The sequence below is a fragment of the Bos indicus x Bos taurus genome, chromosome 22, assembly GCF_003369695.1.
Source record: "Bos indicus x Bos taurus breed Angus x Brahman F1 hybrid chromosome 22, Bos_hybrid_MaternalHap_v2.0, whole genome shotgun sequence".
NCBI classification, from domain to species: Eukaryota; Metazoa; Chordata; class Mammalia; order Artiodactyla; family Bovidae; genus Bos; species Bos indicus x Bos taurus.
In genome coordinates this window covers 4462743-4489936 of record NC_040097.1, presented here as the reverse complement: position 1 = coordinate 4489936, position 27194 = coordinate 4462743, and the positions used below count along the sequence as shown (strand labels likewise).

General features: G+C 51.7%; 1 protein-coding gene across 3 annotated transcripts in view; it reads right to left on the bottom strand.

Moving 5' to 3' along the window:
* IFT122 (intraflagellar transport 122) overlaps positions 1 to 27194 on the bottom strand; it is a 69074-nt gene that overhangs the window by 36237 nt on the left and 5643 nt on the right. For 2 of the 3 annotated variants that reach the window (XM_027522429.1, XM_027522430.1), the window contains exons 2-13: positions 25963 to 26029; positions 24550 to 24634; positions 19305 to 19383; positions 17464 to 17540; positions 14771 to 14837; positions 13441 to 13587; positions 10118 to 10193; positions 7278 to 7469; positions 6990 to 7128; positions 5642 to 5844; positions 4024 to 4161; positions 165 to 329 (exon numbers count right to left, since the gene is read on the bottom strand). In XM_027522429.1, the coding sequence (XP_027378230.1) occupies positions 165 to 329; positions 4024 to 4161; positions 5642 to 5844; positions 6990 to 7128; positions 7278 to 7469; positions 10118 to 10193; positions 13441 to 13587; positions 14771 to 14837; positions 17464 to 17540; positions 19305 to 19383; positions 24550 to 24634; positions 25963 to 26029 (1435 nt within the window). Of the gene's footprint in view, positions 1 to 164; positions 330 to 4023; positions 4162 to 5641; positions 5845 to 6989; positions 7129 to 7277; positions 7470 to 10117; positions 10194 to 12172; positions 12350 to 13440; positions 13588 to 14770; positions 14838 to 17463; positions 17541 to 19304; positions 19384 to 24549; positions 24635 to 25962; positions 26030 to 27194 lie in introns of all 3 variants that reach the window. The other variant, XM_027522431.1, reaches the window with a different exon arrangement.

Here is a 27194-nt window from a genome sequence, read left to right as displayed (position 1 = left end):
TCAGCCAACTCCTGCAGCTTGTGTGCGAGGGGCGGGCTGGGCCAGCGCTCTCAGACTCTGTGCCTCTGCACCTCCCTGCTCCCCCAGAGCCCTTCCTGCAGGGGCTGGGAAGCGAGGGAGGGTCTCGAACCCAAGGGCCCTGTCCTGGGCACTCCGGAGGTCACCTGAAACAGCAGCTCCTTGGTGTGGATGTCGTACACCAGGCACATGTCGTTCTCGTCCACCACGGCCAACTTGTTGCGGGAGGCGCTCATGTCCAGGCAGCGCACGGCGGTGGCCTGCTTCAGCAGGACGATGGCGAAGAGGTTGTCCACGAAGATCTTGAGGATCTGGCAAAATTTCAGAGGGGAAAGCGTGAGTAACCATGGCCACACACCCTGGAACACCGGCACGTTGCTGGACCCCCTGTGTTCTACAAGCACCATCGCCACTAACTTCACCGGAGGCTCTGTGCAGAGGAGGAAAGGGAGAGGGGGCTTCCCACAGGGACCAGAGTGTGGCCCATCAGAGGCTGCCTACGTAACCACAGGCCCCGAGACACGACCAACCCATCAAATGTCCGCTTGACGGGGGACGGTTAACAACACTGCCCAAAATGAAGGATTAGAAGACAGCACAGTCACAAACTCACACGGGAAAAGGCTCCTGTAAACAGTGACAGACATCCGGTGTAACCACAGCAAGAAGAGGATGCTGGGGAGGATGGCGAGGATTATGGGGAGGATGGGGAGGAGGGTGAGGATGATGGGGAGGATGATGGGGAGGATGGTGAGGATGGCGAGGATGGGGATGAAGAAGGGGAGGATGAGAAGGATGGGGAGAAGGATGGGGAGGATGGGGAGGAGGGTGAGGATGATGAGGAGGATGGGGAGGATGATGGGGAGGATGGGGAGGACGAAGGGGAGAATGGGGAGGATGGGGAGGATGGGGAGGATGGTGAGGAGGATGGGGAAGATGACGGGGAGGATGGTGAGGAGGATGGGGAGGATGCTGAGGAGGATGGGGAGGATGGTGAGGATGGTGAGGAGGATGGGGAGAATGGGGAGGAGGATGGGGAAGATGACAGGGAGGATGGTGAGGAGGATGGGGAGGATGCTGAGGAGGATGGGGAGGATGCTGGGGAGGATGGTGAGGATGGTGAAGAGGATGGGGAGGATGGTGAGGATGATGGGGAGGATGCTGAGGATGATGGGGAGGATGGGGAGGATGCTGAGGAGGATGGTGAGGATGGTGAAGAGGATGGTGAGGATGATGGGGAGGATGGTGAGGAGGATGGGGAGGATGGTGAGGAGGATGGGGAGGATGCTGGGGAGGATGGTGAGATTGGTGAAGAGGATGGGGAGGATGGTGAGGAGGATGGGGAGGATGGGGAGGATGGGGAGGATGCTGGGGAGGATGGTGAGGATGGTGAAGAGGATGGTGAGGATGATGGGGAGGATGGTGAGGAGGATGGGGAGGATGGTGAGGATGATGGGGAGGATGGTGAGAAGGATGGGGAGGATGGTGAGGAGGATGGGGAGGATGGGGAGGAGGATGGGGAGGATGATGAGATTGGTGAAGAGGATGGGGAGGAAAGTGAGGAGGATGGGGAGGATGGCGAGGAGGATGGGGAGGATGGTGAGGGTGATGGGGAGGATGGGGAGGATGGTGAGGATGGTGAGGAGGATGGGGAGGATGGTGAGGAGGATGGTGAGGATGATGGTGAGGATGATGGTGAGGATGGTGAGGATGATGCGGAGGATGGGAAGGATGGTGAGGAGGATGGGGAGGATGGTGAGGAGGATGGGGAGGATGCTGAGGATAGGGAGGATGGGGAGGATGGTGGGGAGGATGGTGAGGATGGTGAGGAGGATGGTGAGGATGATGCGGAGGATGGGGAGGAGGATGGGGAGGATGGTGAGGAGGATGGGGAGGATGGTGAGGAGGATGGGGAGGATGGGGAGGATGGTGAGGAGGATGGGGAGGATGGGGAGGATGGTGAGGATGGTGGGGAGGATGGTGAGGATGGTAATGAGGATGGTGAGGATGGTGAGGATGATGGTGAGGATGATGGCGAGGATGGTGAGGATGATGCGGAGGATGGGAAGGATGGTGAGGAGGATGGGGAGGATGGGGAGGAGGATGGGGAGGATGGGGAGGATGGGGAGGATGGTGGGGAGGATGGTGAGGATGGTAATGAGGATGGTGAGGATGATGGTGAGGATGATGGCGAGGATGGTGAGGATGATGCGGAGGATGGGAAGGATGGTGAGGGGATGGGGAGGATGGGGAGGATGGGAAGGATGGTGAGGAGGATGGGGAGGATGGTGAGGAGGATGGGGAGGATGGTGAGGATGGTGAGGATGGTGGGGAGGATGGTGAGGATGGTAATGAGGATGGTGAGGATGATGGCGAGGATGGTGAGGATGATGCGGAGGATGGGAAGGATGGTGAGGAGGATGGGGAGGATGGTGAGGAGGATGGGGAGGATGAGGAGGATGGTGAGGATGGTGAGGAGGATGGGGAGGATGGTGAGGATGATGGGGAGGATGGGGAGGAGGGTGAGGATGATGGGGAGGATGATGGGGAGGATGGGAGGATGGTGGGGAGGATGGTGAGGAGGATGGGGAGGATGGTGAGGATGGTGAGAAGGATGGGAGGATGGTGAGGATGGTGAGGATGATGCAGAGGATGGTGCAGATGATGGGGAGGATGGTGAGGATGGTGAGAAGGATGGGGAGGATGGTGAGGATGGTGAGGAGGATGGGGGGGAGGATGGTGAGGATGGTGAGGATGATGCAGAGGATGGTGCAGATGATGGGGAGGATGGTGAGGATGGTGAGAAGGATGGGGAGGATGGTGAGGATGGTGGGGAGAATGATGGTGAGGATGAAGATGATGGGGAGGATGGTGATGATGGCGAGGATGGGGAGGATGATGGTGAGGATGATGGGGAGGAGGATGCTGACGGTGATAGGGAGGATGTGGAGGATGGTAAAGATGGTAAGGAGGATGGGGAGAATGGTGAGGATGGTGAGGAGGATGGGAGAGTGGTGAGGATGGTGAGGAGGATGGAAACAGCTACCAGTTACTGACTGTGCTTGACAGTCCTGTGAAACATGGGCTGCAAAGCATGTGGGTGAAACACGTGGGATTCTCATTTGTAACATCTGAGCCTCAGAGAGGTGAAGTGACTTGCTCAGGATCACACAGCTCGTGAGTTGCTCAGCATGCACACGGCCCCAGGTTCACCTGCCCACAGAGCCCAAGCTCTCCAGTCTTGCACTGGAAACGACAGCTGACGAGAGGAAGAAGCCAGCTCTCCTTCACTGTAATGTTGACACTCTGCAGCCTCTGCTAATCTCATCCCCTATGACTTTCAGCCCCAGGAAAGGCCTAACAAGCCTCAGCCACAGCCATCTGCCAGACAGCTTGGCTCTCAGGCTTATGCAGTTATATTTTCCCTTTCACATTTCCATGTAACCCACTTAGAACTTTCTTCTTTTGAGCAAAGAACACACACACAAATCTGTTCAACTTTTTGTAACCTAGATTTTCCACCTCTATTTGAACATACGGCCCGTTTTCTTTAAAACATCTGGTAAGAGCCTGGGGACTAGCACCCTCTGAGATGCAAGCTAGAACACATTCCTTGACCCATTCACTGCTCTAACAGGCATCTCATCTAAGGAATGAGCTCCATCTCCCTCCCTGTGAAGACACTGAAACTGAATCTCCAACAAGTCTCCCACCTCCTGGGTGACCTTAAATCCACGAAGCCTCCATGGCAGCCCAGAGGCTGCAGAGCCAACTCTGCCAGAACGTGGCATGCTGAGTAGAAGCCATCGTGGCTCTGGCTTGACGCTGGCCACATAAAACAGGATCCCGGGCTGCCCTCCAACATGCCTGTGGGGCGAGAGGTGGGGGTGCAGCGGGGGAGCCCTTTGCTTGCTCCAGGAACCCACCTCGGAGTCAGCACTACTCTGGCTGCCTGTGTCTGCCTGCAGATGACTGGCCTAATGGGAGACGCCAGGGTGCACTCACCTGTCCATTCTTCAGGCCGACCAGCAGACCCTCCCTTCCTGGGGGGCCGCCGATCACCTTAATGTAGCGAATGAGAGACTCCATCTGCCACTCCCGCTCCTTCACGCCGCTGAAGGACAGGCACTGCAGCCGCCTCTCCTAGAAAACAAGCGCAGCTCCGGGTGATCGCAAGCAGGACAGGCGTGCCCGGGCGCCCAAGGAGGTCTGCCTGCGCCTACAGGGTGAAAACTGCCTCCACACTCTGTTCCCACTGAACCCATCTAGACCCCGTGCCTGGCAGCTTCACACAAGCCTTCCCTGAGGAGCCCAGCTCAGCCTCCATCTTCAGCAGGCCTCGGGCAGCCACAGCCAGGGGCTGCACGTGGAAGCACATCTGTAACCCGTGGCGCCCCTACCCTTGGGCTTCCCAGGTGGCCCAGTGGTAAAGAATCCACCTGCGACACGACAGACGCGGGTTCGATCCCTGGGTCGGGAAGATCCCCTGGAGGAGGGCATGACCACCCACTCCAGTATTCTTGCCTGGACGGTCCCATGGATAGAGGAGCTTGGAGGGCTACAGTCTGTGGGGTCACAGAGGCAGACATGACTTGGTGACTAAATAACAACAACCCCTAAACTGCTTTAACTTGAGATTTTTAGAGAGATTTTTTTAATAGTATCTTACATATGTGATTCCTAAAGGATTTCTTCCACTTTATCACTTCCAATAGGCTTAATTTTACAAAACCAAATCCACCTCTACTTCCAGGAAAGTGGCTGGGCTGGGCTTCTCTTACGGTCTCCCCAGGCATTCCTGGCATCAACCTAGACAGCTTCTAGGAAGCTCTAAGTTGACAAATCTTTTTTTTGTCAAAAAAATTATCAGGAAGTAAAACTTCCTTTACTATTTTGAGTTGATATCATAAATTTTTTTGTTGTTCAATTGAAAGCGAGCATAAATTTCTGTGTGTATACGTTTACCAAAACGACACTGACCTTCATTTTGTGGGATATCAATGTATGCTTCAAGTCATTAAAATATATACAATCCCAGTTCAACACAGTGCTTTGTGCGATACAAAAATGTATTTTTCGGTTTTTTTTGTTTTTGGCCTCAAGTCTTGGAAGATCTTAGCTCCCCTCCCAGGGATTGAACCCAGGCCCTCAGCAGCGAGAGTGCAGAGTCCTAACCACTGGACCAACAGGGCCCAGTCCTTCCAGTCGTGTCCAAATCTTTGCGACCCTGTGGACTGTAGCCTGCCAGGCTCCTCTGTCCATGGGATTCTCCAGAAAAGATTACTGGAGTGGGTTGCCATTTCCTTCACCAGGAGATCTTCCTGACCCAGGGATCGAACCCATGTCTCTTACATATGTCTCTTGCATGGGCAGGCGGGTTCTTTACCACTAGGACCACCTGGGAAGACCATAGTCCCCGTATTCCCCAGTTTACGGCCTATGGCTTTCTGGTAGGCTCTGACCCCTCCAGATGCCAATAAGCATGAAAGCAATGAACAGCCACTGAGCTTGACGGGAAGGAGCTTTCTTCTAGCGACCGACTCTAGAGCTGGGAGGTGGGTAACCCGCTCCCAGGGGGAGGATGAAGTGGATGCAGCCCGCCCTCTGAGCCGCTGCCGCCCACCTGACAGAGGATGATGTGGTCGGCACACACCACCAGGAGGTTGCACTCGAACTTCCTGGCAATCTTCTCCTTCACCCGGTACCGCATGTCCAGCGAGTCCTCTGAGTACAGCTCGTAGATGAGGATCTTCTCGGGCAGCTGGATCGCTAATCGATTCTTGTAGATGGCAATTTTCTTGACAAGTTCTTTGCATTTAATCCGAACTGTGAAAGAGGGGAAAAAAAAACCAGCTCGAACAAGAGGCTATTAGGTAAGGGAGAAGGCAGAGAAATTAAAAGCCATCATTTACTTAATGCTAGAGGCAATTAAAGGAGACACACTCATCAAAAAACCTTTACAAAGTGTCTAATACGCAATCAACTCTGCTAAACACTGAGTCGCATACAAATCTTTGTGGCCTTGAGCTTACATCTGACTGTGCAAAGTAGAAGTCTCTGTGCTACCATCGCTTGCTGAAGATAAATCTCTGAATGGCACCAATAGCCCCTGATGATCAGGAACACGTCTGGGTAACTGCCCACAGCTCTGGACACTTGCCACCCAGCACTCTTGCCAACAGGGAGCCGAAGGCAGTTTCTGGCACACGCTAGGGTCTCACACTCCCGCTACAGGTGGAGAAAGTCCCTCAGCAAGGACAGCAGGGAACCGCCTGACCCGCTGCAGCCTCAGCATCGCAGCTGGAGTCTTCCATCAGAGGTGCTCCCAGGTGGGGGACCAGAGAATGCCACCTGACTCTGCAAGACACCCCTCGACCTGGACCCCCACACACAGGCCCCTGCAATGTGCTGTGGCCGGGACACCTACAGACGAATGCCCCTGAAATAAGCAGATTCTCAGCCCACTGAACCAGCATGGCCACTTGGGTGGACGGAGGAAGGGACTGGCTACCCGAGGCCTGGAACTCTGGCCTTCTGACTGAGCCCATGCAACCCACTGCCTCCTTCTCTCTGTGGGGAGCACCCGCCAGGAGGTGAGTGGACACGGAGCTGGGGGAGAAGCACCCCAGAAGGGACTGTGATCAGAGAGGACACAGGTCCGCAGAGACCCATGCAGGTCACCCAGCCCCCGGCTCTGACTTGTTGTATGCTGTCCTCCCTTAGCCAGGCAGTCCATTTCCCCTTAGCATTAGCTGCAAATTTTTTTTTGGAAAGAGGGTTCATTGCTTCAAAGACATCAATATCCTCTCCATGCTCCTACCACACAAAAGAGCGAGACCCAGTGGTCCAACACGTGCCCAGAACACCAAGGAGCAACACGCCCTACCGTCTCACCTGCCCTGTGAGCAGCCCTGTCGACCGGCCCCTCTTCCCAGCATCTGGTGGGCAGAGGGGCCGTACCCGCCGCTTACCTTTCTGCTCGGTGATCAGGTGCTGCACAATGACATCAGTCATGCTATCCCTGTAGGCGTAGCGGTCCTTGTAGAGCCCGTGGACTGTGCTGAAAATTAGCTGGTAGAAGGAAATGGTGCCATCCTGGCAGCCCACCACCTGCGGAGAACGAGCCTGTCAGTTCTCAGTCCTCTGTGGAGACAGACCTGCCTGTCAGGAACAAACGTCAGTGATCTGACTGGCTAAACACGGCCGATGTTCACTGACTACTCGGGTGGTGGCCCAACCAACCAACTCCCGCTTCTTACCACGTAGTTGGAGTCAGGCTTCACTTTACACGTCCACACCCAGGAGGTCTGCTCCCCAACGGCCCCAAGCCGTACACCATCCTTGGTGAAAAGGGACACTTGCTTGTCTGATCCCCCCAGCAAAATGTACTCCCCTTTAGTAAAGTAGCTGATGCAGCAGGGGTCAAAGTTCAGGGAGTGGTCCTTCCCGATCTGAAGAAAGAGAACACACCAAGGGAGATCCACACTGAATTCATGATCATCGCAACACGATCAAGGGCTTTTCCCTCCATCCTTTACATGGAGAACTGGCCAGCGTTCTCCATGTGACAGATTCCGTCACGAACACAGCCCAGCCCTCTAGAGCACCCCATCCTCTCCACACAGACAAACCCTCCAGGGTCTCCCCCAGTCCCACCCAATGGCCCCAGGGCTGTGTCTTAGCTCCGCAGTCAATCCACACCCCAGATGGTCTTCTCCCGTTAGGCCTCCCCCTCTGCTCACAGCCCTTGCTAGGCTTCAGCATTTCCCTCAGTCCTGAGGGCAATTTCTTTTTCTTTCTGCTTTTCTTTTCCTTCCCTCCTTCTTTCCTTTTTTTGTACTTCACAAAACTAAGTCCATTCAATGTTTTAAAAGTTGTTCTTATTCTATAACGACACTCATCCTATTCTCTTTGGAACGAACTTATTCAGGTGTTTCACGCACCACACGATTCGCCCATGTCAAGTGTACACTTCATTAGCTTTTACTACATCTGGAGTTGTATAACCATCATCACCAACGGCAACACCCCAAAAAGAAGCCCTGTACCTGTAGCAGTCAATCCCCTTTTCCTTCTCTTTCCACCCCCTGGCAACCACTGATCTACTTCCTGTCTATAGATCTGCCTATTCTGGACACTTCATATAAACGGAAACACAGACCACGTGGCCTTTTGTGACCAGTTCACCCTTTTCCAGTCTGCACCAGTACTTCACTCCTTTTCACTGCTGAATAATATTCCATTGTATGGATATTCCCCATTTTTTTTTCCCATGCATGAATCGATAAACATTTCAGTTCTTCCTATTTCTGGCTATTATGAAAAACGCTGAATATGAATACTTGCATACAAATTTTTGTGCAGATGTACGTTTTCATCTTTCTTAGATATGGGTATCTAGTAGAGTTGCTGGGTCATATAGTAACTTCGCATTTAACCTTTAATAACTACTTAAAAAGTGGCTGGGTATACCATTTTATATTCCTGCCAGTAGTATACAAGGGTGCCAACCTCTCCATCCTAGTGGGTGTGGAGTAGGTCTCAGTGTGAGTTTGATTTGCATTTTCCTGGTAGCTAATGATGTTGAACATCTTTTCATTTGCTTACTTGGCCACATGTATTTCTTGTTTGAAAAAATGTCCATTCAGATCCCTTTTCCATTTTTTAATTAAGTTGTCTTTTTATTATTGACTTGTAGGAGTTTTTTACTCCTTGGAAGACAAGCTATGACAAACCTAAACAGCATATTAAAAAGCAGAGACATTACTTTGCCAACAAAGCTCCATCTAGTCAAGGCTATGGTTTTTCCAGGAGTCACGTATGGATGTGAGAGTTGGACTATAAAGAAAGCCGAGCATTGAAGAATCGATGCTTCTGAACTGTGGTGTTGGAGAAGACTCTTGACAGTCCCCTGGACTGCAAGAAGATCCAACCAGTCCATCCCTAAAGGAAATCAGTCCTGAATAGGTACTGGAAGGACGAATGCTAAAGCTGAAACTCCAATACTTTGGCCACCTGATGCGAAGAACTGACTCATTTGAAAAGCCCCTGATGCTGGGAAAGATTGAAGGCAGGAGGAGAAGGGGACGACAGAGGATGAAATGTTGGATGGCATCACTGACAATGGCCATGAGTGTGAGCAAGCTCCGGGAGCTGGTGATGGACAGGGAGGCCTGGCGTGCTGAGTCCATGGGGTCACAAAGAGTCAGACACGACTGAGCAACTGAACTGAACTGAAGAGTTTTTTCACATATTTCAGATGCAAGTCCCTTATCAGATAAATGATTTGAAAAATTTCTCTTTCACTCTGTGTGTTGTCTCTTCACTTTTGATGGTGCCCCCTCTACTTTTAGGATGAAGGTCAAGCTCCTGAGTTTAGTTCCCAAGATCCCAAGTCAAAATGAGTCTCTTACAGTCAGCCCATGCTCTTTCAAACCTCCATGCCATTCTCCACAGCACCCCAGCACTAGACAAGGATGTCCTTTCCCCCTTCTTCTCCGCCAGGTGTCATCTCTTCCAGGAAGCATCCTCACGTCTCCCTGCCCACCCAAGGCCTGAAGGGCTAGCCTAGCAGCTGCTTATAAACGTGAATAAAGCAAATACAGGAAGAGGGTCACAAACTAGGACCCAGGCTTTACAGACCAAGCTGCATTTCAGTTCAACCATTTACCGGCAGTGCAGGACCTTGGGCATAATATGTATTCCACTGCCCTGAGACTTGTCTACTCATATCTAAAAAGCAGATCATCAGACTTTCCTGGAGGTCCAGCGGTTCAGACTCCGCACTTCCCCTGCTGAGGGCACGGATTTTATCCCTAGTAGAGGAAGTTCCGCACGCCCTCACTGTGGCCCCAGAAATGTAAAAAGTTGATTGGCAGAGTACCTACTTCTCAAAGTTTTACAAGAATTAAAAGAGATAAAGAATGCATGGCACTCAGCACAGAACCTGGTGTCACAGTAAATGCTCGATAAACAGGAGCTAACACAAATGACAAACAATCATTAATAATGCAGTCTGTTTCCAAACATGAAAACAGACGAAAACTAACAGGCATGACCAAACCGGTGCCTCCCACCGGGCCGGCACAGACCCGCATACCTGTTTTCCACTCAGCTGGTAGAAGGAAAGCTTCTGTCCCCAGTCAGCTACAGCCAGGATGTCATTGCGTTCCTCTCTAATCAACAGAAGACAAAAGAGGTTACGTGGGGCCAAGGCCTGCTGGTGAGTGTGGCCCGAAGGGTTTAACAAACAACAGGAAAGAGAAAGCCCAGGTCAGGCGGTCAGATTGCCAAGTGCCGGACGGGAGGACAGGGGCCAGAGGGCTGTGACGTGGGCCTACCCATCAACCGGTCCAGTGGGAAGGGGAAGGTGAGGTCAGCCCTCCCGGGATCTGTATCTCAACAGGATGCCCCACCACGTGGGTGTTCATGGCGCAGGGACACAGCCACCATGAAGAGGTGAGACCCCTTGTTTCATAGCTTCCTGGGAGCAGAGCTAAGACAGCGAGGTTGGAGATCCGAGAGCGCTTTCTCTTACACACTGTACAAGGTGGGGAGGAGCAGAGAGACAGAGAGCAGAGTCTTCAGCGGTGGGAAGGCATGGATTGTCTGATTTTTTTTTTTAATGGACAGAGGGGAACCTTGCTTGCTCTTCCTCAAGAGGAAACTAACACCCAAAGCTTGGTTCCCCCGCAGTTGGGGTTCACACGCAGGTGGACTGGTTTCTGATTGGATCTAACAGGAAAGAACGGCGGTTCGCTACGACCAGCCCGTCTCTGAAACCGACTGCCATCAGCATCAGCGTCCTGGAATTGCAGCTGCAGGAGCCACACAGGAGAAACCTCCGCAGCCAAGGCTGAGGATCAGGCTACTCAGGAGTCGAGTTCAAGAGAGAGAGGTTCCCAGCCCTCGGGTGCTGGCCTGAACCCACCTAACATTGCCTCCTCTTCATTAACTCCAGCGTTTTGAGCCCAGGGCCTTGGGGTCATCTGACAGCACCATGAGACACTCAGGCAAAGCGTGGTGCAGCCCTGTGAGCAAAACCCGGGCAAGGGTGACAAGATGGCAACTCACGCAGGCTCTAGTCGATAGCCAAGGGGACAAAGACGATGGAGAGGGGCGGAGGGACCCACAGGTGAACTCTGTGTGAATGGCACTGATCCAAACACGACCCAGGGGCCCAGGCCACGGCGAGCCCTCTTGGGGAGACCTCGTACAGCTCTGGGTCAGGCTCAGCCTCCATGAGCTGGATGGCTGGTTTCCAACCTTCTTTCTCCCCCTTTTACCCCCCCCCCCCAAATCCTGGGCAGTGGGACTCTTTACCAAAACAAAAGCTTGTGTTAGTAACTAAAGGGTCCGCTCTGGCTGAACACAGGTTGGGACGTGAAGCCCACCCTCTCCTCCCCTCCTGGTCCCCCACCTCCCGCCTTCTTTTCCCAAGGAAGCCCAGGCACTACAGAACAGTTTGGATGAAGTGATCTAGCTTAGGACTTGTCAATCAGAATGTCCTGCTCTCACACCGCAGCCTGCAATGGTTTCCCTACAGGTAATCTGGGCTGAAGAGAAGGAAGGATGGCTGGACAGCGAGGATTTGACGTGAGGACTGTGGCTAAGACGGGGGAAGCTCCTCTCTGATACGTGTCCTAGCAGATGCAAGGTGAAGTGCGGTGTGGGAGCAAGCTGAGAGAGGAGTCCGGTAAGAGGGGAGGTGTCTGATGAACTACGCTGTGGCCAGGCCAGGGCACACAGGCAGGCGCTCGACGTCATGTTTTTCAAAGGACCCCTAGATGCCACTGTAACGAGTTCACTCTACGATGCTAAGTGGACAAAAGGGAGTAGCATATGGTTCGGTTCATTGTACGAACGCACTACAAGACTGGGGGAAATACACTTAAGATGCGAGCAGTGGTTTCCTCTGGGGATGGGGTCTTTCAGAAAAGTTGAACTTTCTCCTTTGGACTCTTCAGTGTTTTCCAGAGTTTCTCTAGAAGAGTCTTATAACCCACACACAAGCTTCGGGGCGCTCCCCCAGGTGGGAGGAGCCTGCAGCAGCAACACCCTTGGTCTTTGGGGGGCAGCGCCAGGGCAGTGCTGCCCGGCAGGTCCAGGCGGGCGGGCCCTGCAGGGAGGGCTCCGGCCCCCGGGACACACTCACAGGCTGTCGTCCCCGGCACCGTTGTCCTCTTCCTCGGGCTCGTCCTCCTCTGCCTCACTACCCTGACTACTGTACACTGCGGACTTCAGAGTGGAAGGGATATCCTGAAAGTATCTGCTGACAATGGCTTCCTCGGAATCCTCGATCTCTATGTTCATCCAGAAATTCTCCCATCGGCTGCAGACGGTAAGGGGTTGTTCAGTCGCATTGCCTACAACTGCACTAGGGTTATTAATTTCAAGACCTGTCAAGGAGCCCCTGCCCCTTGCCCGGAAGAGGACAGCAACCAGGCAGACCAGGCATCCTGCATCTCATGAATTAAAAATGGGCCCCCGAAGCCACAGAATCATCTGTGGCCACAAAAAGCAAACAGCAGGAACTCTGGGGTAGGCTAATGGGCTCTGAAGGCATCAGACATGCATGCCACAGCCCTGGGCTGGACCAAAGTATTCAAGAAGAAGCGTAATCATCTGATGTCAGAAAGGCCGTGAGATTAAACAGACTTCTAAATCAAGTAGGTCCCACCTTTAAAATGACATTGGGTTGGTAAACAATTAAGTCCTTTACCTTCAGAGGACTCTATGGGGAATGGTGGTGGCTTAATAATGTTACAGGATTACACAAGGAGATCTAAAGCTATTAGCGCCCCATCAAAGTCACATCAGCACAGTAAAGAAAATGTGCGTAAGGCTGGAGAAGGTAGATGCCAATTGTTTGTGGAACTATAGGCTTTGGGAATATTTATACTTAATACTGATGTTTTGGGGGCCAAGGGCAGCAAAAAAGGCTCGTGAAAAGCAAAAAGGGCTCATGAAAAAGCCTATGTTCTGTTCAGACTTGGAGGGAAGAACTGAAAAGGGGAAAAGACCAAAATAAAGCCACGGCACAGAGGTGAGCTACTGATTCATAAGGAAGTGGCTCTCCTATGTCACATGCATACACACTCTCTCTGTCACACACGCACATACACACACACACACGCGCGTGCGCACACATACACGCATGCACACACACACACACACACACTCTGGGCTGGCCTAGATGGCTCATCTGCTCAGCTACATTTCTGGGATGCATTCCAAAACTCAAGATGGGCTCTTTAAAACTTCCATTGAAACGGGAACAGGTTCCAAAACGGATCAGTCACATGGGGTGAGAAGCCTTGAATCAGGGAGCCTTCGTGAGGACAGAAAGAACCCAGCACCTGAGGAAGGGCTTCCTAGAGCTCCTGACCGAGGAGGAGTGGAGGAGGGCGGCGGTGCAGTCACCTGGATGGGTTCCAGCTGATGGACCAGATGGGGGAGAGGGAGCCCCCCGGCCGCTCGATCTTCACCTTCTCCTCGCCGTTCTTGTTGCGGATGCTGACGACCCCGTTGAACATCCCCAGAGCCAGGTACTGCCCGTCATTTGTCCAGCTGTTCAGACAACCGCCAGAGGGCGTGGGGAGGGGAAAGGGAACACAGCAGGTAAACGCTGTGAGGGTGGGGCCCTGCTTCAGATGGCCTGATGAGGCAGCAACGGCCACGCGCACCTGGGCCCTGATGCAAAAATCACAGGGCCACACTGGGGGTCCCACTGCTTCCTGGAGTGGAGGGCGAGATGTGAAGGCGGGTACACCTTCCTCTCGGCACCCACAGTCTCTATTGGCAGCGCCACAAGGGCTCTGAGCTCTGCTTGCACCGCTGGCAGGGCCGCCCTACTCCCTGCTCTCCATGTCAGCCTCCTCCCACCCCCAGAGCCCCCTGAGCACAGGACCTGCATCTCGGTCACTGCCAGTCTCCCGAGCAGGTGCCTACCAGCTGCTGAACGAAAGGGAGGCTGCGCTGAGAAGCTGCTCGGCAAGCACAGCCACCCTTTGAGAGCGTCTACCATCTGCAGGAGCTGCTTGCTTTCAACTCACTACCTTGTGTGCATTTCACAACAGCCCCATCAAGACAGCATCTTTTTTTTTTCCCTACATACAAAATGGAAATATATTTGTCATTTTTATATGTTTTACAAACAATTGATTCTTTTCCTTCATTAAAAGCCTCCACTCTGTTCTAAAATGAGAATATTCTGATGCTTGGAAAAAGCACTTATTGTAGCTTAAAATTAAAACTGTGAGTGAATGACTCCATATATTGAAGTATTACATGTTACTGCAAACATCAGATTTCTTTTTAGTATAGTTTCTTTTCTTTTTAGCATCTTAATCCCCATTTGTCACATTAGGAACCTCCTGAGGTCACAGAGCCTGTCAGAGCTGCTGAACCTGGATCTGAACCCAGATCTAACATCAAAGCCTGTGCTTCCTCCAGCTGTGCCGCCTGGACAAGGCCGGCTTCACATCCCGAGTCTGCCCTGAGCGCAGTCTGAGGCTGGGACGCGGGCTGCTAAACAGCTGCCCAAAAGCCACCTGCAGTGCCCTTTCGCTCCACGATCAAAGACATGGGTTCTTCCCATCAAAGAGACCACGAGAGAAGAAAAGAGGAAACATGGGGGCCAGACCAACTAGGAAGCATACGCCCTTCTCTACTGTGTGAACTAACCACATTCTGAGTCTGTTTGAAGAGCAGGGGGACAGAAAACCACCCTCAGAGCTGCCCCTTAACTTACCTGCAGCAGGTTATCTTGCTGCTGGATTTGTGCTTAGAGACAGACTTCTGCTCAGGAGACCATAAGCCTTCAATGCAAAATAATATGAGAGAGACTGGTTGGACTATTGTTGTTGTTCAGTCACTAAGTCGTGTCCGATTCTTTGTGACCCCACAGACTCCAGCAGGCCAGGCCTCCCTGTCCCTCACCATCTCCCAAACTTTGCCCAAGTTCATGTCCATTGCATCGGTGGTTGGAATATTACTCAGCAACAAAGAGGAACAAGCTATTGACACACGCTACAACTCATATGGATCTCCAGGGTTTCATGCGGAGTTTAAAAAGTCAGTCTCAAAAGGTCATATGCTGTATGAGCCCATCTTATATAGAGATGGAGAACAGAGTAATGGTTACCAGGCACAAGGAGTTAGCTATAATAGGAGATGGGGGAAAGAAAGTGTTAGTCACTCAGTTATGTTCGACTCTCTGCGACCCCTTGGATTGCAGCCCACCAGGCTCCTCTATCCATGGAATTTTCCAGGCAAGAATACAGGAGTGCCATTTCCTCCTCCAGGGGATCTGCCTGCCCCAGGGACTGAACTGGAGTCTCCTACGTCTCCTGCATTGGCAGGCGGGTTCTTTACCACGAGCGCCACCTGGGAAGCCCCCAGGAGGTGGGGGAGGTGATGATAAAGGAGTATCTGCAGCGATGGTCATCAACGCAGGTGACGACACGACACAGCTATACACACGCACTGTGCCAGGCCAGTCTCCTGGTCGTGATCGTGTGCGACAGTTACGTGAGGCGTATCCACCGGGGAGAGAGGAGGAAGAGTACCTGAGACCTCTCTACTATCTCTACAACTCTCTGTGAATCTATAACTACTGCAGCTTATTGTGAATCTATAACTACTTCAAAAGAAAAAAGGAGAGGAAGATACATTGGTGAGTTTCTAGCCAACCTTTCAGGGGTTTAACTCAAAGGAATGCAACTTTCATAATTATTACACTATAACCAGGATACAACTTAGTGGTCAAAGTAATGAAAGATGCCTCCTGAAAATCCAGCCTCCACTCCCCGGCCTTTCTGGGCCATGCCCTGTCCCCAGCATACTGGTCGCCTTTGACTTGCTCCCTCCTGCCACTGACGCAGTGCTGCACAACAGGTCTATGTCTGGGCAACAACACCAAATTCTGCTCTGGGTCTGGGCCACGAAGCATGGCCAAGAAGGAAAATCTAGGGCAGAAATACATTTGCAGAGCAAGATGCAACATCCAACAATTTGCCTCCCCCGTCTCTGGCACTGGAAGGCCTCCTCCAGCATTTCCGCCTGTGCTCGAGCCGTCTCCCCTCCACCGCACCCTCAGGGGCCTCTTGGGAGTGCTGTCCAGAGCAGGCACTCGATGCAATCGCGTGGCCTGGGTCCATCCCTTACCCGTGGGGCGACCTCAGGCACATCACTGGACCACTCTGAGCCCCAGTTCTGTTTCATTGGCACAGCAAGGCTGAGACTGCTACCTGACCTCCACGGTTGTCACAGAGCTCACCCAGGAATTCATTCAACCCTTGGCACAGTGCCTACCAGCATTTCCTGGAGGCTTGGTAGTAAAGAATCTGCCTGCCAATGCTGGAGATGTAAGAGATACAGGTTTGATCCCTGGGTCAGGAAGATCCCCTGGAGGAGGAAAAGGCAACCCACTTCCGTTTTCTTGCCTGGACAATCCCATGGACAGAGGAGCCTGGCGGGCTACAGTCCATGCGGTGGCAGAGAGTCAGACATGACTTAGTGACTGAGCACGCGCGCGCGCACACACACACACACACACACACACACACACACAGCGCCCACCACATCACAAACGCTCAACAAAATCATTACTTCTCAGAGCACTTTTACAAATTCGACCTCCCTACCTGCCCCCGGCCACAAGCTCTTTGAGGGCAGGATTTCTACTTTGTCTGAATCACTCCAAAAGTAAGCACCCAGACCAGTGCCTCACATGGAGAAAATGCTAAATTTTTCATCACTGACAGTCCCTTCCCCTTTTATGTACACAACATGCTTTCAATCACATCCTCTGTTTTGAACCTCTGAACGCTATCAGTGGACAGAAGAAACGCGTTCACTTTAGGCCGGGGAGGAAAACAGAGGAGTCAGATCTCGAGTTCTGCTCTGCGTACCCACTATCTCCCAGCAAGGAAAACAGAACCAATGAAGTGAAAGCCAGTCTGGACCTTGAACAGGGAGCCTGCAGGCCTCCACCCACTCTCCCGGCCTCCGCTCTGTGCCGGGATCCCACCAGTGCGTGTGTGGGGCGGGTGTGCTCCTTGGGGAGGACAGCCACAACCACAGAATGAGTAAAGGGGATACGCTGCACACGGGTGCTGGGGTACACGGAGGTGGGGACAACGGGACTGTCCCCTCTCAGAGGCAGCAACGCCAGTCACGCCGGGGCTCTCCCGTTCCTCTCCCCACCTCCCTTCCCAGGGCCTTCTCCCAAATCGCCGTCTTACCCACCCATTTCTGACCAGACTCAATGGCCTCATTCACTCCCTTGGTTCCTACACAATTTAAAGGACAATTCTCAGCCTCCCCTCAGCCAGTGAAGGGAGAAGAAGGCGCACTGACTCGTCACCACATTCTGGATGGATTTCAGCACTTTTTGCCAATTTCCAGTCATTCCAGGACGAGACGCTGGGAACCCAAACCTACCGATGTCGCTGGAGGAACAGGATGCCAGCTGGTGGGTGATGGGGTTGTAGGAGACACACTGGATGGAGTCATTGTGCCTGGGAAGTAAACAACTGGAGATGATTACACGGCAGACCACAAACACTTCAGTGGCTCCAGTAGAAGCCTGCAATGACGGGCCCACAGACAGCCTCTCTAATCCGCACCACGAGCTCCGCTGCAAGTGACCAGTGAAAAGCACAGGGGTGAACGCCCCCTCCTGGCTTGCCTCTCAGCCACCATTTTCCTCTCTACATGTTACCCACCCACCAGACTGGCCACCTCCTCCAAGATAAACGCACTGCACAGCTCTGATGTGGCAGCTGGTAAGAGGATGATGGAAAGCACCCAGACAGGCGCACTGGAAGCGCCGTATTAATGGCCATTCCTCTTATGCTTTGTGGAGGCCTGGAAATACATTCATTCGCACAGGAGGGAGGTACAACGAAGACACTATTATAGACCAAGACCTGGAAACATCTGAGACGACCGTGAAGGCTGAGGGAGTCGCGTCCCACGTGTGGCACCTCAGCTTCAGGTTTACCCCACGTGTGAGCCACACTTCACTTGTGACCTCCTTCATTCATTTATTCACTCATCCAAATGTTGATCTGTACACACGTGTTCACAGCAGCATCATTCCAACCAGCAAAGAGGTGGAAGCAACCCAAAGGCCCATCAGCAACAGATGAATGGATAAACAAAATATGGTCTGTAGATACACTAGGATGTCATTCAGCATTAAAACATACAGGAATTCTGACACATGCTACAACACAGATAAACCCTGAGGACGTTATACTCAGTGAAATGAACCAGTCACAAAGGAACAAGTACTGTAGGACTCCACGTATATGAGGCACCCAGAGAAGTCAAATTCATAGAGACTAGAACTGTGGTGCCTAGGGCTGGGGAGGGGGCTGGAGGTGGTTGTTTTTAGGTGAGGAGTTTCAGTTTTGCGAGATGAAGAGAGGCCCGGAGGCTCGCTGCACAGCAACATGGATGTACTACTGGCCTGCACACTTAAAAATGCTCAGGATGGCAAATTACATGCTATGTGTATTTCACCACAGTTCAAAAGAAAACCATCATTTGTTGAGTACCTACAATGGGCCGGGCAAGGCGCCAGGCACCAGAGACACACGGTGAGCAAAACACAGGCAGTGTCTGCCCCCACGGAGCTTCCAGGCTGAAGGGAGGAATCTATCAGCCATCAGAGTGAATGTAAAACTACAGCCATAAGGGACTTCCCTGGCGGTACAGTGGTTAGGACTCCACGCTTCCACTGCAGGGGGCACGGGTTGGATCCCTGATTGGGGAACTAAGATCCCACATGCCACACAGCACCCCCAAAATAAAAGTACAGCTGTGAGAAACGCCACGAAGGAGACCCGACCGAGGCTAAAGGGGCAGGGAGGCTTCTCAGAAGAAGCCACGTCTGAGACCTGCGGGGGATGAGCAGAGCCTTGGCACGGAGAGGGGCCTGGAGCACACGGAGCCCAGGTTTCGGGCTGGCCACCCCGGGTGGATGTGAGGCTCTTGGAGGTGGGGACACTGGAGGGGGGTCGGGGTGGGGTAGAACGTGTGACATCAGACAAACTAAACTGAGCTACACGCAAACACCAGCCAGCGCCGGCCGAGCCAGCAGAGCTCCAGACTGCTCCCTCACTCACTCACTCCCTGACCTTCTCAGCACACAGCCCCACAACTGAACTTCAGTCACACGGAAAAAAGTCCTTCCTGACTTCTTTTCTAAGGGGCTTGTGCTCAGTCCCTCAGTGAGAGGCCAACTAATAATACCGTGCGCATAAACGATCACTCACGTGTACTTCAGAATGCCTTCCAGTTTTGACGTCCAGATTATTACACTTTTGTCAGCTGATCCAGAAGCAAAGCGTTTGCCTGAAAGTGTTTTTAAAAAGAAAATAAATTTCACTTGTCTTTAGGCCGGCATTTTGCAGACAGTATTTCTTAGAAAGCTGCTTCTTTCAGGTCCCTAGGAAGTATCAGTTGCTTCTGCAACCCTTCTTATCAGTGCTGGGTGGCAGCACTTTGGAGTCAGGAAATTTGAGCTCATTTCCAGTTTTGTCTGAAACTCATGGAGATGTATGGAGGGCCTGTTGCAAGCCAGCATCACGTCCTATGCTCAGGATTAAGTCATGATTAAAGCATATGTGATCCCTACCTTCACAGAGTTTGTCTGGTGGGTAAAGCAGGCATTAAATTAAATTAATCCAATTCAAACACAATGTGGAGAGAAAAAAAAAGCAGCTCTATGAAAGAGAATACATGCGGACCTCATTTCGGTGATGGAGGTTTCTCTGAGAACGGGATCATTCATTAAGACCTGAAGGCTGAGGGCTTCCCTGATGGTTCACTGAATAAGAATCTGCCTGCAATGCAGGAGACACGGGTTCAATCCCTGATCTGGGAAGATCTCACATGCCACAGCACAACTAAGCCTACAGGGCAACAAAGGCAAAAATAAATAAACAGAATTATTAGGAAAAACAAAGAAAAAAGACCTGAAGGTTGAGCCAAGCTTAGCCAGGTGCAAAGAGAGCAGAAAGGCCCATCCACATGGGTCGAACAGATGTGCAAAGGCCCTGAGGCAGGAAAACAGTGCACATCTGGAGGGCTGAGAGCAGCCAGCCTGGAACATCACTGGCAAAGGGCGAGGTGGGTGGTGGCGGGATCTCTTGGGGCTTCGGGGCCACATTAAGACCCAGCTCTCTGTCCCAAGGAAAGGCTTCAAGCAAATGAGGCCAGGTTAGGCTTTCATTCTCACACTGCTTTGGCTGGGTGGCACCGCTGCAAACACTAAGCCAGAAGAGCTGCTCTTGTTTCTTCTTCCTGTCACTGCTCCCCTATCCCGGCAGGCAGCAGGGCAGGGAGAGAGTGGGCTCCGGGCTCAGTCTGAGCGGGAATTCCCCGTGACGTCACCCGCCAGCTGCGGGAGCGCCAGGAGCCACTGAGCATCCCCAGGCCCTCGTTTCCTCATCGGAAAAGCGGAAGCAACAACAGTGTTTACCTCTCGGCTGTTGTGAGGACGCAATGAGATTACAGTGCTTAGGAATGGCCTTCTGAAAGAGATGGGAATACCAGACCACCTGACCTGCGTCTTGAGAAATCTGTATGCAGGTCAGGAAGCAACAGTTAGAACTGGACATGGAACAACAGACTGGTTCCAAATAGGAAAAGGAGTACATCAAGGCTGTATATTGTCACCCTGCTTGTTTAACTTATATGCAGAGTACATCATGAGAAATTCTGGGCTGGAAAAAGCACAAGCGGGAATCAAGATTGCCGGGAGAAATACCAATAACCTCAGATATGCAGATGACACCACCCTTACGGCAGAAAGTGAAGAGGAACTAAAAAGCCTCTTGATGAAAGTGAAAGAGGAGAGTGAAAAAGTTGGCTTAAAACCCAACATTCAGAAAACAAAGATCATGGCATCTGGTCCCACCACTTCATGGGAAATAGATGGGGAAACAGTGGAAACAGTGTCAGACTTTATTTTTTGGGGCTCCAAAATTCCTGCAGATGGTGACTGTAGCCATGAAATTAAAAGACGCTTACTCCTTGGAAGGAAAGTTATGACCAACCTAGATAGCATATTCAAAAGCAGAGACATTACTTTGCCAACAAAGGTTCGTCTAGTCAAGGCTATGGTTTTTCCAGTGGTCATGTATGGATGTGAGAGTTTGACTATGAAGAAAGCTGAGCACTGAAGAATTGATGCTTTTGAACTGTGGTGTTGGAAAAGACTCTTGAGAGTCCCTTGGACTGCAAGGAGATCCAACCAGTCCATTCCGAAGGAGATCAGCCCTGGGATTTCTTTGGAAGGACTGATGCTGAAGCTGAAGCTCCAGTACTTTGGCCACCTCATGCGAAAAGTTGACTCATTGGAAAAGACCCTGATGCTGGGAGGGATTGAGGGCAGGAGGAAAAGGGGACGACAGAGGATGAGATGGCTGGATGGCATCACCGACTCGATGGACATGAGTCTGAGTGAACTTCGGGAGTTGGTGATGGACAGGGAGGCCTGGCGTGCTGCGATTCATGGGGTCGAAACGAGTCGGACACGACTGATTGACTGAACTGAACTGGCCTGGGATCAACGCTGAACAAGATCAGCTACCATTATCACTATTATCTCCTCACATCGTCTTGTATCGCTTTCCTTGAAGGAAAAAAACTAGTTCTTACACACCTCTGTGTCATGGCTGCTTGTTATTTAGTAAACTTAAGGAAGAAATCAGAAACAAGCAAAGTCATCATGTTTTAAACAGCAAAACCATAATTCGGTGTATCCTTACTTCTAGATCCAGTGGGGAGGGACTTTGTCATCACTACTCGGGTGTTACGAGGGGCGGCATAAGGCACTGGGAAGAATGCGGGCTCTGCAGTCAGAGGACCCACGTCAGGCCTGCTCTGCCAAGTCTGCTGTAACATGCTAAGTCGCTTCAGTCATGTCTGACTCTCTGTGATCCTGTGGAGCCTGCCAGGCTCCTCTGTCCACGGGCTTCTCCAGGCAAGAACACTGGAATGGGCTCCAAGCCTATTTTCTCACCCCTTCCCTACCCACTGCAGAGGCTACTGGGAGGCCAAGTGAGATGACATGTGTGGCAGGACTTTGCAAAACGCTGAGAAACGCCCCTGACCGCAGAGCTTGCTCTGACAGCCCCAAGGGCCGTCACGGTGCCGCAGGCCAGAGGCCCTAGACTTATGAATTCTGAGACCTCACAGGTCGCCCCCTGGTGTTACTGAGAACTTGAACTCGAATAGGCACATAAAAAAAACAGGACGACACGGGACAGCACACCTGACTATCAGGCAAGAACCAGCACCGTCTCTGCCACTGACTTGCTGTCATGTGACAGAAACTCGAGTGACTTCTCTCGGCCACTGTGGAGGTCTAAGGTGAAGAGAATGGACTAGGTCAGGCTAACACTGGGTGCGTGGAATTGCACGTACACACGCAGCGGATGCATTTCTGAGAGGGGTCTGTAGCTTTCATCAGATTCTCAAAGGGGCCCGTCATCTGAAGGAAGTGAAAACCCTGGAGCCTGAGTGATCTCCGTGGTCCATCCGCACCCTGTGCCCCTGGTCCGGCACCTTCCCAGCAGTGGTCACAGAGGCCCATCTCTAATCCTAGGGCCACATGACACAGGAGGAAGTCGAGACTCAGAGTCAACCACCACCTCCGACTCACAGAGCTTTTGGGGTTGGAACTGTCTTATCCCAAAGCCCATGTTCCTCCCACAGACACTCGGCTATGGGAAGCATGGATTTACTTTAACTCTCAACATCAGTTTCATGCAGCTGGTGTGACAACCATCTCTCTTCTTCCTCACGCCACCTGGTGCCCTAACTCCAATGACCTTTCAACTCCACTAGAACCTCCCTCTCCACTGCCCCTCAGCCTTGGGGTCCTCTCTCCCCTCATGACTCAGCAACAGTTCAAGGTCAATGTAGATAACCACTCGTTTGCATACATCCCCTTCCCCTGCCCTCGAACTTCATCTTTAAGAGGAGCCTGTAAACCTACCACTGTGGTTAAATCCCGTCTCCACTTGCTCTGCCCCTCCCGTATCTATGCAGCTCTAAGTGAAGGAGAAAAAGACATCATCACACCGCTGAGTTCACTTTCAATCCATGATCACCAGCTTCGGGTGGGCCTTTCAGGTAGCTGGCATCTCACGACACCTCCTGGGGCCATTTACTCAGCCCCTTGGGCAGGTGGTGACTGACTTTCTTCCTTTGCCCTCAACTCTCAGACACCTCCTTCCCCATCCTCACTCTCAGGTGTTGCTGCTCCCTGCTTCACTGAAAGGATGGGACAGAATTCCGTTGCCAGGACCTGCAGGGACACCCCCAGCTTCCCGCCATGCCCATCTCTGCCCTGGATCTCCTCCCCTCCTCTCACTCAACCACACTGCTCTGGCATTTCCCACTCTCCTCCCTACAGCATCAACTGTCTCCAAATTCAGTGTGTCCGAAACTGAGCTCCTGACCTTTCACGGTAAGTTGCAGCCTTCCTCATCTCAGTGGAGGGCAACTCCATCCTTTTAGTCCCTCAGGTCAAAAACCCGGGAGTCACCCCGACTCCTTCCTTCACACCCCACATGCAACTGTCAGCCAATCCTACTGCTTCTGCCTCCCAGCTCTATCCACTCCTCACGACCTGCTCTGCTTCTACAGGGATCTGAGCCGCCATCACCAGTGTGATAATATCTGCCCGGATGACAAGACGACAATTCTTCACTTGTCCTTCTGCCTCCACCCTCACCCCCTGCAGGCTGTTCCCAGTATTTAAAACAGAAATCAGATCAGATTTCTCCTCTGCTCAGAGAAACGGTTCCCCATTTTCAGTGAGGATCAAAATCCTGCGGCAGCGCACGTTAACCAGCCAGCCCACGCCTGTTACCTCTCTGCCCTCGTCCCCTGCTGCTCCCACCGATGCTCTGTCCCAGCCCCAGGAAGGCACGACCACCTGAGGACCTCTGCAATGGCTGTTCCCTCTACGAGGAGCTCCCCTCCCCCTGGTACTGGCTGTCCTTACTTCCCTAGCTCCCCACCTTCAATCTTTGCTTACTGGTCCCCATCTCGACAAGCCATCCTGACTCCCCTGCCCCATCCTGCACCCAGGGCCCTGACCCGCCCAGCACTCTCAAGCCCTCTTATTGTGCCCTTCTCTTCTTCCTAACACTCACCACCTTCCAGCGTACTGTTTAATCTACTTATTGAGTACATTCATTGTATGTCTTTCCTCATACTCTCTCCCCTTCCCCTCCCACAACATAGACATGAGTCCCACAAGGGCAGGGATCTTTGTTTTGGTCTCTGAAGTACCTCAAGCAGCTAGAACAATACTTGGCCCACAGACGGGCCTCAATGAATACTTAAATGACTGAATTAAGCTGAATGACTGAAGTCTAAGAGACTGACTGTCTTCCGAAACCGGAAGTGGTGCTTGAGCTCACTAACGACGTGGGCCCAGGCAAGGAGAGAGACGAGCGGCTGTGAGGCCGTGACAGAGACTGAAGCCGAGCAGCCGCTTACCATCCTTCGCATATGCCACACAGTATACCGTGTCCTTGTGTCCCTTTAGGGGCTGAAGCAAGGTGCCATCAGATGTGTCATAAACCTGGCAAAGGAGACGAAACTACAGGTTACCCACGTGGCATCCATGAGTCAGAATTCCTGCAGGTCACTGCCGCTATTTTTATTTTCATAACAAAACATGTGTCAATATTCTCAGTTTGTACCAAGCAGAAACTACACAGAGAAACCAGACTGGCTGTGAAAGTTGGGGAACCCAAGAAGTAGAGGCCACGATTCTGCACGTTACATGGCTGGGAATGTACCATTAATGCTCAAGAAAACAAAAGTTCAGTCCGTGGAACTTCCCTGCAAAATTCACTCCCCTGCGTGAATCTGGATCTGCGACCAATCAAGCTAGACCCTCCCAGAGAAAGCCAGCACAAAGAGCCCAGTGTGAGCAGGAAGAAATGCTAGTGCAACCCTGCCCCTACTGCTGACATCACAGAGAGGCATTTCACACTTGCTCCCGAGAGTCTGAGAGTCACAGACCTGGGCTCGGGGTCTGCAAGTGGGAGGGAGTGTTCTAAAGCCCAGCTGTAACGTGGACGTAGAATTTTAGAGCTGTGTGATATCCATACATTTTGTGGAGACTGAAAAAAACACACCGTCTGGGAAATAAAGGCAAGACCCTCCAGAAAGGGTCCGTGTTGGAGAAGATAACCTACTGGAAAAACCTAAAAGGATTTGGACTGTTTACCCTGGAGAAGAAGTCTGTGGAACAACTGACTCAGGGCTTTAAGATTATGTGGTTTCCCGCGGACAGTGGAAAGCAGGCCGTCTGCACATCTAGAGACGACAAAGCGAGAGGAAGTGGACTTACGCAGGAGGAAGGGGCGAGCAGGCAAAGGTTCTCAGGTCAAACATAAAGTGTTCTCTGAAAACGACTGTTATACACTGGGACAGCTTCCAGTGGGAGCTTATATTCTTTGAGAATATGAAAAATAGGACTACATCCATATGGAACTCTTTAGGAAGGGCCTGTGCCTAAAATTGGGGTCAGGCTGTCTGGCTTTTCATGGAGGGAGCCCCTTGAGTCCTGTTGCTTGAATTTTTCAGGGCGACACAAATGTGAACTGACAAATGGCTCCATTTCAAAGGCATTTTGATTAATTATTTTTCAACTCGTTCACGGGTGTCTCAAAGTAAAATGTGAAAGATTAATGACTCCAAAGGAGGTATTGTTCACAGGTTCCTAGCTGATAGACAGTTTACCTACCTGTTTTAAATAGCCCATTTCCTTCCCTATTAAAAAGTAATGACTGGTTTTTCCGCCCTTGCCTTTTTTATCTTAAAAACCGGGTCAAATTTCAGAGCACTTACACGAGGGAGAGGGGAAAAAAGCACTTAAAAAGGAAACAGACAAAACCCTACCAGTAATCTGTTTCCCGCAGCCACAATCAGCTGGGTTCCATCGGGCTTGAACGCGAGGTCATATACACTAAACAGGAGACAAGACAAGGCAAAGGGACAATTAGCAGCCAAAATGACGAGGCCGGCTAACGGCCAGGAAAGCAAATGTTATGTCCATTACAAAGCACGGCTTGTGTAGGAGGAAGAAAAATAATAGCTAAGAATTGCGTTCGGTTGCAAATTCCATTCAATCACCACACCTTCCATCGCAATTCACTTGGCAGCTAGGGTTGTATCCCACTTACCACTTGTCCAGAAGCCAGACGCCAGACTCGATTCAAAGGGTCAACAGTGGGGGGCACTATCTCATCATGAAACCATAAAGGCTACACAAACAAATGTGCGAGGGCCAGAAAATCCACAGGTCATTTACTAAAACATCATTACTTCCTCCAACTAATCCGATGTTTACCAAGTGCCTCTTCCATGTTAAGAACTAACAGCTACAAGATGGCAAAATCAGTCCCTCCCTGCCGTCATGAAATGACCACCCTGTAGGAAGGCAAGGCTCAGACACACTCAGAAAGAACCACGTGTCATCAAGTCTAAAGCACACATTTTTTTTTCACATTTGAACATGTCTGATGCTGGGATGCGTCTTATAATTGATAATGTGTCAGTTTAGTTGGCAGCATACTTTGCTCTCTTAAATCATACAGAAAATAATATTTTACAAACAGTGACCTCTTAGATTGGATGGAGTGTAGAATAAGACCGTGATAAAGGCTTTAGGAGATACAGTAAAGCATATATTGTGGGATTCCAAGCAGGAAGACAGAGTATTCTGATTTGAAGAGGATCAGAAAAAGCTTCACAAAGAACACAACCTATGAAAAAGGCAGGGCTTTAGAGACAGGCAGGGGGAGACTGGGCAAGCGCAGCATTTCAGGCAGAGAAAACCAAGCAAAGACCGGACGGCGGGAAGAGCAAACATGCAAACAACCTAATTTGACTGAAACGTGGCCAGTGCAGGGCGACAGGGAGCAAGGGATAAGGCCGGAGAAAAGAGACTGCAGCCATATGACAAAGATTCTCAAATGCCTCCAGGCAGCAACTTTATTAGTTCCAGTGACCCTAGGAAGACTGTGTCAGACAGCACTGCCATGATGGCCCACTGTAAAAGCTAGGCGTGGGTAAATTAACCGGGCACCTGTGAGGGGCCAAAACTAGACACCCTGGGGAATTCCCCGGCC